Source organism: Gadus macrocephalus, chromosome 21 (genome assembly GCF_031168955.1).
Source record: "Gadus macrocephalus chromosome 21, ASM3116895v1".
NCBI classification, from domain to species: domain Eukaryota; kingdom Metazoa; phylum Chordata; class Actinopteri; order Gadiformes; family Gadidae; genus Gadus; species Gadus macrocephalus.
The window spans coordinates 11061945-11081866 of NC_082402.1; the positions used below are offsets into that span (position 1 = coordinate 11061945).

The following is a 19922-nucleotide window of genomic DNA, read 5'->3' on the forward strand; positions in this document are numbered from 1 at the left end:
AAGGGCCAGATTGTATGTGGATAATAAAGAGCTTTTAATTGTTGTCGTATAATTTCAACTTGTGGATCAATGGCTGACTTTGTGTTTTATAATTTGCCATGCACAGTTTCACACATCTGTTTTCAACGAGGCCTCTAGACATACCAACAGGGCTGTTCTTTTCCGTGTCTGCTGAGCAGAAGGGCCGTTTTGCATCGCAGGCTTCACAGGCTTGATGACATGACGACTCGCGTTTCGTCATCGCGTCATGAACACTGGCTTTGGTCTCCCTGACGCACAAAACCCCCAAAACCCCCAAAACCCAAACTACCAAACCAAGCAGACCCCCTTCCTCTAGCAGGCTATGCCCTTTCCCCACAGCATCCTCTCTGCTAATAACTCCATGGTTTGTCGTCGTCCCCCCCCCCCCCCCCCCCTCCTCACAGGAAACGAGAGCCTGCACGAGAACTACGTGCAGGACAGCAAGATGGGCTTCGTCATCAACGCCATCTACGCCATGGCCCACGGCCTCCACGACCTGCACACGGAGCTGTGTCCCGGGCAGCCAGGGCTCTGCGAGGCCATGGACCCCATCGACGGGAGCAAGCTGCTGGACAGCCTGCTCAAGACCTCCTTCAGGGGCGTCTCCGGGGAGGAGGTCTACTTTGATGAGAACGGCGACACGCCCGGAAGGTAAGGAGGGAGGAGTGGGGGAGGTAACGGGGGGGGGGGGGGGGGGGGGGGGGGGGGTGGTACAGCTGGAAGGAATGTTGGCGCCTTAGGGATTTGAGAAGGATTTAGCGTCTTTCAAGGTTTTAATTATATTTGGTGTTGACCTATGCACACACAAACAGTGAACACACACACACACCCAGACGCACGCCAACACACACACGCCAGCACACATATTGTCAACTTCCACACAGTACACACACACACACACACACACACACACACACACACACACACACACACACACACACACACACACACACACACACACAAACAGAGTCATTAGTGTGCGACAGCCGTCATTTCACCTCATGGACACAATAACCTTGTCACTTCCCGCCTCGCTCGAGGTCACCTGCTGCAGCGACAAAACAGCCCCTCACGTTTCTTTATTAAAATATCGGGGTCACAGTGCTCCCTATAAAAAAAAAAAAGTACCTTTGATTGCTTTGTAGAATGTCACACAAACTACTTATGTGACTCACACTTTGTAGAGATAAAAAAAAAAGGAGTGGTTCCCTAAGCTCCGGGATCGTTATCATTAAATTAGCTGTCACGCTCACCTCTTCCATCGCCTTCATGTCCTTATCTCCCCTGGTAACCCCGCGTCCATGCACTCTTGACTGCTATATCCCCCCCCCCCCCCCCTCCCTCCCTAACATCTCTGTCTCCTGTCACCTGTCACTCAGCTCCGACCCTTTCCTCTGTGCTTTCACTCAACTCTATCGCTCAACTCGTTCTAACGCTGACCCCTCCCACCTCTCTTTTAACCCCCTTCCTCTGACTCAACCTGCCCCCCCCCCCCCCCCCCCTCCCCCGGTCAGGTATGACATCATGAACCTCCAGAACCTGGGCGAGGACGGCTACGACTACCTGCGCGTGGGCTACTGGCACGAGGGCCTGCTGAGCATGGACGACAGCAAGCTGCTGATGAACAGCAGCGAGATGGTGCGCTCCGTCTGCAGCGAGCCCTGCGAGAGGGGGCAGATCAAGGTGAGGGGGGGGGGGGGGGGGGGGGGGGGAGGGGCTTAGTGCCGGCCACTGTTGACTGTCACTCAGCGTTGGCCCGTGATTCACTGTGTCGAGTGTGAGGAGAACGGTTTGCGGTTTGTTTGTTGGAGGACTTAGTCACCGTTGAATGAGATGGATCGTATCGGCGTCCTGGCAACAAAAAGTTCAGACTCTGAGTGGAATGGGTGTCTGCCAAATCCATCTGCGTCTGGAAATCATTATCATTATGAACCGACATAAATGTGTTTTTATTGAATAACCAAAGAATGAACGAGTGATTACTTCGTCGACAATATTTGAGCCCCTTTGAGACCGCCACTGTGATTGAGGGCTATACAAATAAAATCGACTTGAATTGACGTGACTTTAGTTATGATAAGTTGGGTTTTGACACGCCGTTCATCAGAGCCTTCCGCCCCCTTCCCCTCTCCCCTCTCCCACACCCCGAAGTCTGCTTTGTTATCCAGGCTCTCGGCGTCCTCCTGTTTTACATATCACAGCGCTGATAACGGCGTCTCCGGGAGAGGGGAATGTAAGTGCGGCTCCCGGCTCCGCTGGTCGCAGCGTCAGTGTCATGTCTCAGGGCTTCAGAGCCAGAGCACGCACTCCCAAACACTCGTGTATTCACGGCGGCGGCGCTAGTAGTGGTTACTATCGGATGTCTGGGAACCTCCAACGTGGATGTCGAGCTCCGTCCTCCTCAAGTCCCCCCCCCAAGCGCCCTACTGTGCGCAATATCCGCCACCGCAGCAGCAGCAGCAGCAGCATGGAGGATTGAGGGCCTGAGAAGGAACCACCCCAGTAAGCAGGAGTTAGCGCAGGAGCGAGCAGAGATATCTGCCACACGGCACATCAGAGATCTGCAGATTACAAACTAGCAGAGGTGAGACCAAGGGGGGATTGCTTTTAATCTACCCACCTGAATCGGCACGGTACAAATCCCACCAGTGGACAAAAGCCCACCAAAAAACTATACACACCAGTATACATCTCCCAATCCCCCCCATGTTATTCTGGACCACCACTACTTCTTGTATCATACCACTCAGTATGGAAGCAATTGTCGCTACAGCTCATCACACTGCAACACTGTTGTCCGCTTTGACCACTGGAGACTATGTACTGATCGGGAAGTTGTGTGTGTGTGTGTGTGTGTGTGTGTGTGTGTGTGTGTGTGTGTGTGTGTGTGTGTGTGTGTGTGTGTGTGTGTGTGTGTGTGTGTGTGTGTGTGTGTGTGTGTGTGTGTGTGTGTGTGTGTGCGTGCAGGTGATCAGGAAGGGGGAGGTGAGCTGCTGCTGGATCTGCACCACCTGTAAGGACAACGAGTTTGTGCAGGACGAGTTCACCTGCAAGGCCTGCGACCTGGGCTGGTGGCCCGACGAGGAGCTGGAAGGTAACGGACAGGCGCACAGACACACAGACCACTGCCTCGCAGGCGCGTGGTGATTTTTCTGGGCTCCGTGCCAGTCTACCCACTACAGTCTACCTGAAGGCACCTTGAGCCAGGTGCTGATCCGCTCGCTGCTCCTTAATGACCTGTGCCTGAAGTCAGTGGAAGTGGCTTTGGAAAAAGCCTCCGCTGAATGGTGTGATATTAAGCCGACGCAGGAGAGAGAACAAAGGGGTCGAGTCAAGACTTAAACGAAACGGAGGATTTCGTTTTCACGCTGGTTCCAAATATCTGCCACTGTATTCCCCTTGAACTGACCCAGCCTCATTTCATTACCTGCTTGTTCCTCTGTGAACTGCACTGACCTTTGCTTGGCAGTATGAGGGGCTATGAGATGTAGGGTCCCTGTAGCATTGTGTCGTTTATGGAACGCCCACTCAGAAGGGGGCACAGGCATAACGGGTAAACCCGGAACAGAAGTCATGATTACATTCAAAAGTTGTTTTCGTTGGATGATTTAATTTAACTTGGAGGTTATTATTATCCTTCATGTCTTTTTTGTCTTTATTACTTTCTTCCCCCTTTTTTTCTATTTCAGGAACATTGGATAAATGCAATTCTAATCACATCGTTTAATTTGATTTTAATGTGTATATAGCCGATGCATTTCAGGAACAATTGGACTTTATAGTCCTGACTGCAGGGGAGTCTATTTTAAAGCTGCTAAGAGTAGAGCATCACTTATGGCTTGCTGAGTCATTACTTTAATACTCACCATATTCTCCTATTAGTCCTCTATAAGCCTGTTCCACTTTTCCCCATGAGATAATAACTATGTCACAGGAGAGTCACACATGGACAGACATATACAACATGTTGCTGCACCGGCAAACCAAACTCTCACACACACACACACACACACACACACACACACACACACACACACACACACACACACACACACACACACACACACACACACATACACACACCACCATTATTGAGTGATGTGTTAACAAATAAGGGGGAAAAGTGTGCAAAAGAGTGAACAGGAGTAATCCTAACCTTGGGCTGTCATTCTGCACTGCAAAGTCAACACCAACCCAACATGTGGTGTTATTCTCCCCCTGTGCTGTCCAGTCTGCGAGCCCCTGCCTCTGAAGGTCCTGGACTGGTCGGACATCGAGTCCATGGTGGCGGTGGCGTTCTCCTGCGTGGGCATCCTCATCACCTCCTTCGTCACCTTCATCTTCATCCAGTACCGCGACACGCCGGTGGTCAAGTCCTCCAGCCGGGAGCTCTGCTACATCATCCTGGCCGGCATCTTCATGGGCTACATCTGCCCCTTCACCCTGATCGCCCGGCCCACCGTGGCCTCCTGCTACATGCAGAGGCTTCTGGTCGGCCTGTCCTCCTCCATGTGCTACTCGGCGCTGGTCACCAAGACCAACCGCATCGCCCGCATCCTGGCGGGCAGCAAGAAGAAGATCTGCACGCGCAAGCCCCGCTTCATGAGCGCCTGGGCCCAGGTGGTGATCGCCTCGGTGCTGATCAGCGTGCAGCTCAGCCTGGAGATCGCCCTCATCATCCTGGAGCCGCCCGTGCCCGTCAAGTCCTACCCCAGCATCAGCGAGGTGTTCCTCATCTGCAACACCAGCACGGTGGGCATGGTGGCGCCGCTGGGCTACAACGGCCTGCTGATCATGAGCTGCACCTACTACGCCTTCAAGACGCGCAACGTGCCGGCCAACTTCAACGAGGCCAAGTACATCGCCTTCACCATGTACACCACCTGCATCATCTGGCTGGCCTTCGTGCCCATCTACTTCGGCTCCAACTACAAGATCATCACCACGTCCTTCTCCGTCAGCCTGAGCGTCACCGTGGCGCTGGGCTGCATGTTCACGCCCAAGATGTACATCATCATCGCCAAGCCCGAGCGCAACGTGCGCAGCGCCTTCACCACGTCGGACGTGGTGCGCATGCACGTGGGCGACGGCAAGACGGCCGCGCCCTGCGGCGGCAGCAGCCTGCTCAACATGTTCCGCCGCAAGAAGCCCGCGCCCGCCAATGCAAAGTGAGTGACCTTCTACGATTTGTGCTTGTGTGTTGTGTGTGTGTTTGTGTGTTGATTTTACTCGCTGGGTTAACTGTTAATCGTACGGTAGGATAGACGGGTCTAGAAGGAGAGTACTTTCCTGTGTTAATCATTCTGAGTCTGTTTTATCCTTGTGTTATTGAGCGTGTTTTTCTATTGAGGAACCGTTGCAGAATCTTAAGAGCTATTGAAGGATTTCCATCAGACATCCCCCTCCCTCTGAGAACCATTATCATGGAAATCCGATTGTGAAAATCTAATCTCAGGCAACCTGGGAGCGCTCAGTCACCTGTTGATTTAAATATTAAAAGCTAGCGGGGCCATATATCTGTGACGGTTCAATGTGGATTTACTGATCGAAATTAGACCTGCATAAGACCTGCTCTTTTGAGATCCACAGCAAAGCCAAACCCCTGACACAAGTTAGTAAGGAGGAGGACAAAGTATCTGAATGACCCTGCATATGTTTTTATAAGTGTTGTCTCTCCCCCTTTGTCATGGTGTGTCTACCAACCCCCTGCTAAACCCGGGCAAAGAAAAGCAAAGAACTAACCCAGCTGGACACAGGGCTTAGTGTAAACGTCTCTTCTGGAGGGTCACACTATCTTTCAAGAACACTGTCCGTCAAACCGGGATCTCCCTTTGGGGATTGATAGTGTTATCTTCTTCTAGTTGTGTTAAAGAACAACGTGGATGTGTTTTGTATGTAAACACAGTACAGTTGCCAGGCCGCACTGCGTCAGCTAATCAGTCCTGTCTGACGGGACGGTTAGTCTAGCATACTAGCCAACCACCACAGGGTGTTTTTGTCTGTCACACATTGTGGCCTCAGCCACCAGGGACTTAAAGAGATGAGCGCTGTAAATCCTTCTGCATGGCTAAGTGGCGGCATTAAGTGGTGGTCTTTAACCTCATGACCTTTCCAACCTCTACAGTCTTGGAAAAAAAAGAAGCTAAACGATGCTGTGACCCTCCCAGAGATTTGCGACATGGCAGCCCTTTTGGTTTCTACTGAATAACCTCAAATTACAGATTCTCAGCATGACTTGCCTTCCCCTCCTTCCCCCCGCCCTCCCCTGACTAATCCCATGAGTCAACCCTAGCCTGCACTGCCCTCAACTCATGTGTCATATTGAGACCAACTCTAGGCACTACTAAAAACAAACTTAACAACTGCAAGTGCATGTCACCCATTCTAACACGATGGACACTTTGACGGGTCTTAATTAGCTTAGTTAACTGAATGGCTTTTGACACGATCCCAGGTCTGCCCGTCGTTCATAATTATCTCTACGGAGCATATTATGAATCGTACGTAGATGTACACACAGGGCGCCGCGAGTCACTGAACGGCGGCCCGCTTATCAACCTGGCCCGGCGCCGCGCCCTAGCCCCGACGCATAGCGCCGGAGACGTCGCAACCGCTAACCGCGTTGGCTGCCGTGTGAACCTCTGCTGCCGTGTGGCGTTGACGTTGACTTTCTGTGGTGCACCCTCCTGGGTCTGTTTTTCCTGCGATAGTAACTTGGCTCTCTGTCTCGTTCGTAGTTCTAATGGCAAGTCTGTGTCATGGTCTGAATCAGGTCCAAGACACCCTCCGAGGGGGGGGAATGTGTGGCACAGACTGTCTGTGCATGTGAGGAAACAGGAAGCCGGCACCAATCAGATGGCGGTCATCAGGCCCCTAACTAACACCCCCGACCCCCACAGCTGTGAGCCCCCGACCCCCCGCGACCTTGGCACAGACCCCCGCCTCCCCACAGAGCCCCCCGTCACCAAGGCCCTGTACAACGTGGCCGAGGAGGACGACGACGACGAAGAGGAGGAGGAGGAGGGCGACTCGCAGCGCCCCCTCTGGACCCCCGCCTGCCCACAGCCCCCGACACGGCCCGGGTCGGGCCCCCAACCAGACACGCCCCTTTTGCCCCCTCCCTTACCGAGCCGCACCGTCGTCGCCGCCGAGCACTTTCAACGGGCGGAGGTGGAAACGCATCGCTCCAGTGTCCCCCACCTCCACCCCCACCCCCGCCCCGCGCCGACGGACACGGCCCCCCCGCCTCAGATTCTGGCCCCCTCTCGCCTTCCGGCGGCCCTCCAAGCAGGGGTGTTCGGAGAGGAGGGGCCCGAGACGGACGAACTGGACCTCTTGCACAGCTACATGCATGACTCTAAGGACGAGGAAGAGGCGGAGGAGGACGAGGAGAGCTTGTCCAAGAGCAAGCTGACGCTGGAGGACTCCCTGGCTCTGTCGCCCCCCTCCCCCTTCAGGGACTCTGTGTGTTCAGAGGGCTGCGTGTCCCCGGCGGTGGACTCTTACCTGGGGACGTCCCCGGGCGCGGCCTACAGCGCCGCCATCCTGCGGGACTTCACACAGAGCTCCTCCACGCTGTGAGGGGTGGGGGAGCGGGGGGCAGGCGCCCTGTGGGGATCCACCTTCACTCTCTCCAACGACATGCTTTATACCCACCGGGGCTGACACGCAGATCCTACATGTGCACCGAGAAGCAAACACACACACACACACACACACACACACACACGCTCAAAACATGCATGCCACTGCACACGCCCACCCTGACATGCCCCCCACACACAAATGCACACACAATGCACAAACACGACAAACATGACAAACATGAACATGACAGTAACACTTAAACCACATAGGATTCATAGCATAGCACAGAACTATATCCCCCTGCACTTAAATCAAGTTTTTCTCCAATTTTGTTTCCTCTGATTTTTGCTCTCTCATTTGCTTGCTTCAATGTTTTTCTTTTTCTTTTATTATTTTGTCTCAATAGGAAATATAAATACCTGGTACGGTTCAGGAACGCTGAACAACGCCAGAGCAGTGCGCTGCTTCCGAAGGGCTGTGAGTCCACGTAGACTCGCTGGAAACACTGCAACTGGGAACAGTGCCAAAACTAGCTAGCTTGTGTGCCAAAATGTGACAGGATATAAAGCAGATCTCAGAATCACAACGAAGGATGTAGCTGTCGTCTAGTTGATGTACAATTAAAAAAAGCCTGAATTAAAAGCAAAATAATGATAAGTGTAGGAACAGGGAAGGCTACGTTTGGGTGGTCTGTGTGCGAACGCTGCACGTTAAGATACAGACAAAAGCCAACTCCAAAGACATCGCTACGCTAAGTGCATATCATGACACCATTATCTAGCACTGTTTTCTTTTGCGACACTGTATACGTGCAGTAGAGACAGGCTTGTGTGTGTGACAGGGAAAGATGGATTTTCTCTCATTGATAAGAATACGCCTCTGCTTCTTTCTCTTCTTCTGACCTCATTGAACTTTTTTTAGAAACAAAGCCGTACTAAATCACCGCACTGCTATGGATAAGTACGATGCTGAATGGTAAGAGGGTGAGAAAGGAGTGTGTGCTCGATATTAGAAACAGAATATATGACTGAGATGGAATTCTTCTTCTCTTTTAAAAACCTGCGCTGTGTGAAACATGACCTGATATGGATTCGATGTGCCAATCAAAGCTGTAATCTGTCGACTTTACCCTGCGTTCACTTTTTAAATATGTAGCTGATAAAAGGTCTGCTTGATTGTAGATGATGGTAATGTTGTTTACTAGGTTTACACACAATCATACCTGAGCCGACTTTTCTAAGCATGGGGATGTGACAAAGAGCTATACCATGCAGTGTTTATGATATTTCTTATGTTTTTTGGAGTTTGCTGTGCCATTGTAATGGGGAAGAACACAGTACTTGTATAAGTTCTCAAAGTTTGTAATACTGTTGAACCATCTCTTGTTTTTCACACGAGTGGTATGTTTGTACTATCGGTAAATGTTTATACATTTAGAATGTGCAGAGAAAAAAAACAACAAAACTTTATACATTTTGAAATTGTCTTACAGATGCTTGTCAAGGAACAGTGTATTGGCATTGGGGTATTTTAAGCTAACTGTATGAGTCGGATGTATTCTCTTGAAAATAATCAGTTGTCAAAGTAACCAAATGTTACTTACTATAATGAGATTACGTGTTTTCAATTTTGCTTAAATCTCGTATTATAAATTTAAGTAGTTACTTAATCTTATGGTTCTTAGTTCTTTATCTATAAATGCAACTTTCCAAGTACCACAATAACAATGTACAGTGACATAGTGCAATCGTATTGTATTTCCAAATGTTTTGGTCTATTATAGTGTTTCAAGAAGTTGTTTAAAGATTTTAAGAAATGTAAGTTATGAGGGTGCCACATGTTTAACACTGTCAAATCTAGAATGAAATAGGCCTTCGTGTTTGGGCAAGTATACTGTAAAATAAACGAAAATATTTATATTACCACGACCTGATTACCTTTTAAAAAAGCCAAAACAAACAGTTTATTATGGGACTGAAAAAATGCTAAATTTATAGAAGTCTGTTTTCAAAAGTGCACAGAATATCTGAAAACCCTAAAATGTAATCAATGAAGGTATGAGTTTTGCTTGAATGGAGTGATGCACCCCAGGTAAGTATCAGGCAGCAGTCGCTGATGTGCTCTTAACTGTACGCTCCTCAGTGGTGGGCGGGGCCCCCGCAATCTGTTATGCTAGACATTTCCGGGTCCTGTGACTTATCAGGTGGTTGTAAGTGGGTGGGGGTGAGCTGTACGTAGGTCTACTCTCTGTTCCATCTTCTCTCCTCAGCCTTTGGATACGAACTTCTAAAGTGATCTCGTCTCAAAGTCACTTTACATGAGAGAGGACGAGTAAAACAGGGAACATATCTCACAGTTGGTAGTCGCTCGTTTCGATTACCCTCACCATGGCTGGCGGTTCGGTGTCGGAATGCAAGGAGTACTTGTTCAAAGTGTTGGTGATCGGGGAATTAGGCGTGGGGAAGACGAGCATCATCAAGAGATACGTGCATCAGCTTTTCTCCCAGCACTACAGAGCCACGATTGGTGTTGACTTTGCGCTAAAAGTGATCAACTGGGACAGCAAAACCCTGGTGAGGTTACAACTTTGGGATATAGCTGGTAAGCCTTTTCTTTTAAGTTGCGGGGTTCCCGGTTTAGCTAACTAATCTCGGACTCAGCAACCTTACTTTGTCATGGCAGAACTTCTAAGGAGGCGGAAAATACTAAGTGTTTGATGAGACATTTTTACTGACACTTTGTGTTACAGTTTACTAGGGCTGGCCGAGTGTGTGTTTGCCAATTACGCGCTTAAAGATCCACGCATCTAGCAACATGATTGGTTGAAACCAAATGAGGCAAAAGAAAGCGAAAGTTTGTATTTGTGACACTAAAGTAATGTTTCAAACCGTGGCTTTCCTCCAGAGGAACGACGTTTTCCATTGTAGTGTGCGTCTTCACACCTACACGCGAATCCCGGTATGCAAATAATCAATGTTTAAAGGCAGGCTCATATCTTAAATTAAGATATGAGCCTGCCTTTAAACATTGATTATTTGCATATTAAGATTCTTAATATGTCAACAATATACATCGCTCAATGGTCTTTCCCATTTTTATCACTAAAACCTGGAGGGATGGGTACATGGGAGCCCTGAGCCGCTTAATTGGCAGTGGAATGTAGGTCACGTTATTCCGCCCTGAACAGAGGAGCGCTATGTGGACCGGTGGGGAGCAGTGTTGCCAGATAGGAACAGATTTTCCGCCCAATCTGGCAACACTGGCTGCAGCGCGCTGCATTCCATTATGGGTTCTCCACATCACATGATCATAACATAAACATTTCAAGATTGTAAATTGGTTGATTGTTGTATTTTAGCATTAATTGAGAGGTATTCAGTAACTTTTGTATTTTACATTTTGTCAACTATTGTTAGAATATCACTTTCACCTTTAATTAGGGGGCAGAAAAAACATTTTAAATGGATAGGTTTATTGCCACAGTAAATACTATTTTTGATTTCGGTCGCTTCCACTGGATGTTTATTTGAAAATATTGACAGACTATGTGATTGCAATCATCATACGTCACTTTAAGTGTGTGTGTGTGTGTGTGTGTGTGTGTGTGTGTGTGTGTGTGTGTGTGTGTGTGTGTGTGTGTGTGTGTGTGTGTGTGTGTGTGTGTGTGTGTGTGTGTGTGTGTGTGGACTGAACTGTGTTTGAGTTGGATTTGAATTAGCCACCCCATTTAAAGAGAATTGTGTAATGAAGTCCAATTCAGACAATGGAGCACCTTTAGTAACCTACCCCCTTCTGTGCATAAGGATGTAGTAAATCATTCATAAGTAGGCAAGCTGGGTTCAAAAGAGCTTATTTTTTATATGTGGATAGAAGTTATGTCATCCGTGTTCTTTCCTTATTCCTTTTCTCTAGTTTTATTGAGTTCATTATGGCCTCTAACTGTGACTCTTTAAGAGTGTAAATGTATTCAGTAGCTCAATAGATGGATTACAGGAACCTCAAATACTTTTACATGAAGGCACATAAAACAAGGGTTCGACCTATCAAGCCTCTCTACTTGCACTTCGACAGGAAGAGAAAGTTGCCTTGAAGTACACCAATATATACCCTCCTCTACTCTGTATCATACTGGACTCCTTTGAGCTTTCTCAAGGAGACCGCACCGGAAGATGTCACACTCGAACTTATGCTTATCACGCCGCAAGACTAGAGACCTGCTGGTGCTTTGTAAAGAATGGGATTCCTGTTTGGAGGCCCTCTCACTCATGGTGTGTGTGTGTGTGTGTGTGTGTGTGTGTGTGTGTGTGTGTGTGTGTGTGTGTGTGTGTGTGTGTGTGTGTGTGTGTGTGTGTGTGTGTGTGTGTGTGTGTGTGTGTGTGTGTGTGTGTGTGTGTGTGTGTGTGTGTGTGTGTGTGTGTGTGGCAGGGTCACCAATGTTGGTCTTTATAACACTAATAAGACATAGCAAGCAACAATACACAACACGTGAATGGAAATCTGGAAGTATTTCTAAGAGGTTGAACGTGTTTCTTTGCTTGCATCGTAGTTGTGTTTTGTCGTCCCGAAGGCTTAAGTTCGAGTCCCTCCCATAAGATGCGACGGATCAGAGCAGCAGGATGGTTGACTGCTGTTTTTAGATTGGACCTCGTTGCTCGCGGCGTGGCTAACTTTGGGGCGCAGGCGAATGGGATATGCGTCAAGGGGCTTGTCACAACGGTTAGCTTGTCTACCGTGGGGGCTGGGATGGGTGTGGGTGTGATTGGCAGCTGCCGGTTTGAAGTTCAAAACACAAAGTAACTGCCACCGTTTTGGGCCCCGGCAAGCAGAGGCATCTAGGACCGACATGCCAGGGGAGGCAGTCTGCCTGTCACTCCCAGATACCACTCTATCAGAAGAACGGAGAGGGTGAATAATACACGAGACACACGCACACTCACACATGGATATAATTCGTTGAGACGAGTCGTGCAAGAAGTTTCGAGTCAGGCGTTATCCAAACAGGTTCAGCCCAAGATGGACAAAAAATAATAAAATAAACCACAGAATGTTTGACTACAGCGGAGATGAATACTGAGTACTCATTATACCAACAGAAAAAAAGGGAAAAAACATCCGCTGGGAGCATAGTGGAAGTCAGAGGTTGATTCATTCATTAAGAAGACCAGCCATTAAGCTGTTCAATTGTTCGGAAATGGCAAACTCGTCCTCATGAAGACTTTTCCGAAGGGAGAAGGACCAGAGATGTATCTAGTCCTTTCTTTTTTTTTCTTTACTTGTTCCTTTTCATAATGATACGGTCTTGGTGGAATGATAGTGATCACGGCTGGGAATAGGACGGGCTCCCGTGGGGGCAGTGGAAGCATGTGATATGGGGGAACCTGCCCTTTCCGGTCTTAGCCCAGAATTGCAGCCCTCTTGTGCACTCCCCTGTGCCGGGGACAGGATGATTACACTGTGGCATGGAGTAAAGAGGCTTGGGCCGCCTCGTGCCAGGGCTTTATGTAGAGAGAGAGCCAAACAGCGAGAGAGAGACAACCACCAGCAATGGGTTCAGTGGAGTGTTACTGTTAGTTGGGGGGAGCTGAACTATGTGCGTATTACTCTTTCAAACTTGGGAGATGTCGCCTCAATCCAAACTATTTTACCAGCACTTAGAAGGTGGTAGTAGAAGGTCACCTCTCACGTGCTGTTTGTTGGGATTTAAACGTGCAGGTCACGTGTACATCAGCCTTTCTGCAGGTCTCTCTAGGTTCGGTGGGGGCTGCAAGCAAAACTTTGGTTTAGTTTAGTGTACAATACACTGATGTTATTTCAGAGTTAGAGATGGTAGCTCTGGTGGTGTAAGGGAAGGGGGTTGTCGTTTGAAGTCTCATAGCCATTTGCCTCCCAACAAACGGGAAGACTGCTGTGTCTGCTACTGCAATGTCTGGCTTGGACAGTTTCTATGGCAACCCACCCACAGACTTGTTCACTGCGCCTATAAAGCGCAGGAGACTGGAGTTGCTAGGGCTATGGATAATGATGATACTTCTGTCTGTACACACGCACATGCACACACAATGATAATCCAATCGTGTCTTTAACCAGTGGCTTTCTTTTAATGAGGTGTTTCTGTTTCACACATTCAAAAGTGTCATTGATGCTCATGGTCTTACAGGGATAGCCCGGATCAGTGCAGGATTCTGTGGATTTTGGCAGTTTAAAGCTTTAGGAATCTTTCATTTTTGCACACAAGACCAATCTGAGTGCATGCGGTCGTCCACCAAGCTTCCCCTCAGGAATGAATTAAACAACTGTTTGCTTTTCCAAACAGCAAGAGCTATATTCATTAAGTTTGTCTGTTTTAAAAAGTGAAGCAATTAAGGAAACACACATGCACACACACACACAGTTACATTTTTATCTAATAAACAGTTATATCTAACAATACTCGTGACTGAGGTCATTTTTAGTATCCTTAGGAAGAGTTTCCATATGCAACAATGTTGGCAAAGTTACCGAAGTTATGAACCCTCTCAGAGTATAGCTCAGTGAATTTGAATGAAATAATTCAAATAAAAGATTGCAATCTAGATTGCTGCTGAGCTTGATGTATCCGTTGTTCTTATGTTCCTATTGAACATTGTGGGGTTTGCTAAAACGAGTCTGGTCAATGTCAGATATGGTGGGGCTGGCTGTCACTTATAGGGTTGTAGACTCCTACCCAATAGCACCTCAATAACCTAAAAATAATCATTACCGATCAACATTAATGAACCTTGCAAAGCTTTTATGTATTTCAGACTTTACTGTGTATGGGTATAGCTGTGTTTAGGCATGCATCTCGTCATAATTTTAATAATCTTCTAATGATCTACTCTACTCTCAAAGCTATGCATGATACCCCTGTCACATCCTACCTTTTTTATTGAAAAGCAAAGAGCTGCCACAATCAGGGGAGTGATTCTTGTTTTGCCAATCGTTGACTCTGCAGTCGAGAACCTTCAAGCTGCTACCCCTCTCACTTCACTTAAAGCCACAAAATAAAAACCACAAAAGAAATCTCTGAAAAATATCTTCGATTAAGACAGGTTTGTTTTTGGTTTAAATTCTCACTTCCTTTAATAAAGCTGTCTACTGTCAGCAGTGAAACTTATAATATTTCATGAATGTCGTAAAATAGCAATTTTCGGAGGCTCCCGGAGCCCTGGAAGAGTGGTTCTTTATCCTTCGGGGTAGCGGCTCTCCGTTCCACTGTGTCATGCCTCTCCTGAACTCACCTGGGGTTACGGGGGCTAAAATTAGACACTCAATTACAAGCAATTACTGGCAGCGCCCCTAGGCCCTGCGGTGCATGTTCCCTGGCTTGCTCACACCCCTACCCTGTCACATATGTGCCCGGCTGTAAGAGAAAGAGATTGTGGTGCTAGTGTAGTGAAAGCGCATAAAAAAAAGGAAGTCTGTTTGCAGTTCCTCAACGCTGCTATTTTGGTATTTGGAACTTGAATGTTGGCCAAACTGCACGGTGACCGCGGTCTGGGATTGTTACGTAACCTTCACGTTGGCAGCCGTCTTATTGGGAATGTATCTATAAGGAAGATGATGATGTTGAATCTATCATATGTGGCTGCGAGACTGTAGCTAATGTATGTAATATGTGTGGTCAGTGGTTGATTGCCTGATAGACTCAATACTTTATTTGATGCTTAAAATAAATTTAGACAGTGTGACGTCTCCTCTTGTGGATACATGCATTTACTGTGAATTCTCTCTTCAGTCATGTCTCGCTATACAACTGCGCTCTTAATATAGAATAGATGGATAATGTGTCTGATTTTTACATCTCCAATGAGGATACATTTTTGAGTCTACTGTAACTGTTGTGAGCATGTGCTCTCCTAGGTGTCTTTAGTCAAGAACTAGTATTCAACCTTTGTTAAACCACCCTTGAGGGTCTTATTCCGTCTCTGCCTGCTTGTTGGCAGACTTGAGGCTAGAGAAGTTGAGAACAGATAATGTGAACAGACAGGTAGGGATGAATGCAGACCACCACTTGATGTGACTCAAAGGGTTACCCATTGAACCCCTCCCTCCCCCCCTGACCAAAGAACGGCCCTCAGTGCCTCATGGACTTAAAGAGATTGAAAGGTATGCTGAAAGAAAATCGTATTTATTTATTAATTCATTTATTCATGTCTTGCTCAAGAGGCCGGTTCCTCTATTGGTTTTATATTTAGAGGAAACACCAGGTGGAATTCCCCATCCACAATCCTGTTCCGGTTTGCAATTGCATACGAAGTTGTAATCTGTTACATAAAAACGTATAACCTGAAGCAGAAAATCCCCAAACATTCCAGGGGAAACACCACACAGTTCTTTGAAGCTGCCATCCTATTAATTTATAACTAGTGCCATAGCTCCTGCCCATTCTGCCGTTTATCTACATTCTATTGCCCAATGCACGCCTGACTGTGTCCGAGAGGACGTGGTCAATCTTCATCAGACCTATCCGGGGTCTTTGTTAGTTTAGATCTCCCTCTTAATATCAAGAGTCATTGTTTTTCTACAAATGTTTCCAACATAGCAGTAGGCAGTGCTTCATACGGTAGGCGTTTGCTCCTTTGCTCATGCCAACAAGCTTCTTCTGGAAAACACATTTATTTTGTTATCATTATGATATAAGTGAATAATCGCACCGGTGCACTAAACCCTCTGAGCGACCCTGCGCCACCAGGTCAGGAGAGGTTCGGCAACATGACGCGGGTGTACTACAAGGAGGCTGTCGGGGCCTTCGTGGTGTTCGACGTGACGCGGGGCTCCACGTTCGAGGCGGTGTCCAAGTGGAAGCACGACCTGGACAGCAAGGTGAAGCTGGCCAACGGCAGCCCCGTCCCCTCGGTGCTGCTGGCCAATAAGTGTGACCAGAAGAAGGAGACCGCCAGCAACACGTCGCTCATGGACAACTTCTGCCGGGAGACGGGCTTCCTGGGCTGGTTCGAGACCTCCGCTAAGGTGAGATATGAGAGAGAGAGAGAGAGAGATTGGGAAAGACTCGCTCTAGAAACGATCAGGCATTCTGGAAATGGAACACAAACACACACACTTGTTGTATAATTTCTATTTTGTAAAAAATAAATGCAATGTCATTCACTGTTATGAATCTCGTGAGATACCTGCCATGGTCAATGGAGATAAAAAAAAAAAAGTAAATTTGAACCACAAGCCATTTCAGGATCGCATAATAATTCCTGTCTGTCCATGCAAATTGTACAGTTTAAGCCGCATAGCAGAGTTCACAAAAGTTACGTGTCATTCAAATTAGATAAATATCCTATATTTGAGGTATATATTTTTACAGCCAGTTGGAATCCCATCCCATCACACCAACAATGTGACGGATGTGTAATGAATCCCCTTCTAAAAAATGTCTTTGAAATCCACAATAGACGTTATAAACAGTGATGCTAGTGACCAGTGAAAATGAAAAGTACAAGATAGACTTTAAGCTGCCTTGCAAAGCCAGTTCTAATACTGGCTGAGAGAAACCCCTCTTGGGGTCATTTTTCAGGAATCACAATTTTTTTTTGTCATAATACCGCTGGTGTAACACACACTTATTTGATCAGTCTTAGTTAAGATCTAAACGGATTAAATACAAATAAAAACACATGCTTCATGGGTTTTAATGTCGATGTTTATCCGAGTCGTGGGTGTCTACGATGGTATCCTGAATTATTGTTGATACAGTTCATCAAAATGCACAAAACGCAAATGTATGCGTTGTACAAACATACATGCTAAACCGCAATCAGCTTGTGCTTTTAAAACAAACGGATGCATTGAACAGAACCTGTTCACTGCAGGTTCATTGTTTCATGGGCTGTGTAGCCATGCATCTTTGGACAGTAAATGCAACTTTCATCACATAAGCATGCTCTTGGTCAGGTTTTACCCATTGGTTCAATTTGCAAGCTGTAGTCCAGAATGGCTAACAAGTAACATGTCCCGTCCCCCCCCGCAATATATTTCCAACCAATTTTCCACATTTTCTTTAAATGGCAGCATAATCAAACATAAATCCAAATTGGTCCCCAAACCCCTGTGTGAACCTGACTGCTTCCAGGGACGGCGTGACAGACGTAGCGCCGCGAGCGCTGCATGTGACACTTCTACCGGTCAGAGATGCCTAACTTCATTTGAAGGGGACATCTCTGCCTGACACCGAGTTCAGACATTTCACGAGGGCTTGTTCCATGACTGGAACCACCCAAACTCTTATTTGACGGCCTATGACTATTCTTACACACACACACACACACACACACACACACACACACACACACACACACACACACACACACACACACACACACACACACACACACACACACACACACACACACACACACACACACACACACACACACACACACACACACACACACACCCCTCAGGCTTGTTGACTGCAGGTGTGCAGTGCTGGCTCATTGCATGGTATTGGAGTCTCCCTTTGGCTCCGTAGTCATTACGTGTGACTGTAATCAAAACCCATCCCATGCTGAGTCATGTGATGTGTGTTACGGGGTGGGGGGTTGAAGTGGCCGGGCAGCAGACAGCTTCCCGACTAGCAAGGAATGAGGAGCAGACGTCAGCATGCGTAGCGTGTGACATGCTGTGTGTTTTATATGCAAAGCGTCCTAACCAGCCCGAGATCACCGCAATGCCATGTCCCGAGGTGTTGTGGAAACTTCTTTGTTCTAAACCTCTGTGTGTGTGTGTGTGTGTGTGTGTGTGTGTGTGTGTGTGTGTGTGTGTGTGTGTGTGTGTGTGTGTGTGTCATAAAAGGCGAGTGAATGAGTTGCTGACTGAGTGAGTGAGAAAGAAAAAGACAGAAAGGTGTGTGTTTGTATCCCGTAGACTGTCTCCCACAAAAATACTTTAGATAAAACTAGCAGAATGGGATGTGTTGTGTTGTAGCGCCAGACGTTCTTATGGTTTTAAGTCCAAATTTTTCTTTGACAAGCAGCTACTAATGACAACACAGTGAAGCGGTGGGAGATCAAAGTGTAAACTATTAAACGGTGTGATAATGTAATGAGGCTATTCATTTTGTAATGACTCTACTTAGTAATTTCCCATTTCTGTTGTTTCCCATTGAGGGCTTCTGTATTTGTGATGGCCTGTTTTATAATTTTCTTTACCTTCAACCTTTTTGCCATGTTTTCGTGTTCTCGTTCAGGACAACATCAACGTGGACGAGGCGGCGCGCTTCCTGGTAGAAAACATCCTGGCCAATGACAAGGGCCTGCCCTACGAGGAGACCAACGGAGACCGCATCAAGCTGCACCAGGAGACCGTGGCTGCGGAGAGCAAGTCCGGCTGCTGCTAGTGCCGCTTCGGCCCTCCAGCCCCCACGCAGACCCAGAACCTTGCTGCCCTACCAATGCCTACGCATGCGTCCATGCGGCGGTGTGTCTTGTCCTTGTGTGACCTAGGGCCTGTATGGACTATGTGTCTTTGTTCCACTGCACTGCCAAATGTATTTCCCCCCCCCCCCCCCCAACCACAGATGCAGATAAATCGCTTGGGGAGGAAAAGGCAGCGTTTAAGATAATATGCATACAAATGACTCCATTCTGTTCTCAAGATTTGTCCTTTTTTTGTAAATTATAATCTTTGCTGCCTCTCTCCCTGACCCAGAAACCCCCCCCCGAGCCATTATACTGTGACGAATGTTAAAGGTGCTGAAAATATGGCACTGACACATCCATCGTCATTGAGAAAACAAACTGTCAGGGTATATTTCCCCCGGTCTCTTTGATCAGTATTCATCCATCTCACGCACTTCCCTGTCAGACGCATTGCTTTTGTGTCTGACAAAGCAGACGATATTGAGAGGTTTACCCGAAAAGCGGACTAAATGGATGCAAATGCCTTTATAAATGTCCGGCCTAATGTTTTAAATCCATCTGTATCTATTAAAATCAATAAGAATTTCATGTTAAAAATAATTGAATGAAAATGGGCATCTGTCTGTCATGTCTTTTGGTCTTCAAGCCACAAATAGTTTTTCCTCCCAGAGTTCTTCGTTCTAGCCTTTTCATGACGCTACAGCATGTAAAATAGTGTTCCAGAAGTGTTGATTTGGTGTTTATTTTTAATACATAGGTGTGTCACATTGTCAGTGTTTTCTCTAGACCCTACACTGAAGGACACAAAAGGACATTGCTATGAAATAGGTCTGAATGAATAAAATGAAGGTTTTTTTTGTAACGGTAAAAAAATAAATGTCTAAAATATGTATTTTAACTGGTGTTTGTTTATGTGTTAAATTG

The 19922-nt window shown here is 47.2% G+C and overlaps 2 protein-coding genes across 2 annotated transcripts in view; both read left to right on the forward strand.

The window, feature by feature from the left end:
- grm1a (glutamate receptor, metabotropic 1a) overlaps window positions 1-9530 on the forward strand; it is a gene marked incomplete at its 5' end in the record, with an annotated part of 11095 nt that extends 1565 nt beyond the window's left edge. The window contains 5 exons of the mRNA XM_060042478.1: window positions 426-672; window positions 1536-1704; window positions 2989-3115; window positions 4253-5189; window positions 6759-9530. Coding sequence (XP_059898461.1) covers window positions 426-672; window positions 1536-1704; window positions 2989-3115; window positions 4253-5189; window positions 6759-7602 — 2324 coding nt within the window. The remainder of the gene's footprint in view (window positions 1-425; window positions 673-1535; window positions 1705-2988; window positions 3116-4252; window positions 5190-6758) is intronic.
- Window positions 9531-9806: 276 nt separating this feature from the next.
- Window positions 9807-19896, forward strand: rab32a (RAB32a, member RAS oncogene family). The gene is made up of 3 exons (XM_060042479.1): window positions 9807-10209; window positions 16322-16599; window positions 18827-19896. The coding sequence occupies exons 1-3, from the start codon at window positions 9996-9998 to the stop codon at window positions 18974-18976; spliced, it is 642 nt and encodes a 213-aa protein (XP_059898462.1). The 5' UTR covers window positions 9807-9995; the 3' UTR covers window positions 18977-19896.
- Window positions 19897-19922: the final 26 nt, after the last annotated feature.

Excerpts from the sequence above, each read along its gene's own strand:
- rab32a (XM_060042479.1), top strand. The coding sequence starts at position 9,996 with ATGGCTGGCGGTTCGGTGTCGGAATGCAAGGAGTACTTGTTCAAAGTG. Across the intron at positions 10,210-16,321 it reads ACAACTTTGGGATATAGCTG|GTCAGGAGAGGTTCGGCAAC; the intron begins GTAAGCCTTTTC and ends CTGCGCCACCAG. Across the intron at positions 16,600-18,826 it reads GGTTCGAGACCTCCGCTAAG|GACAACATCAACGTGGACGA; the intron begins GTGAGATATGAG and ends GTTCTCGTTCAG.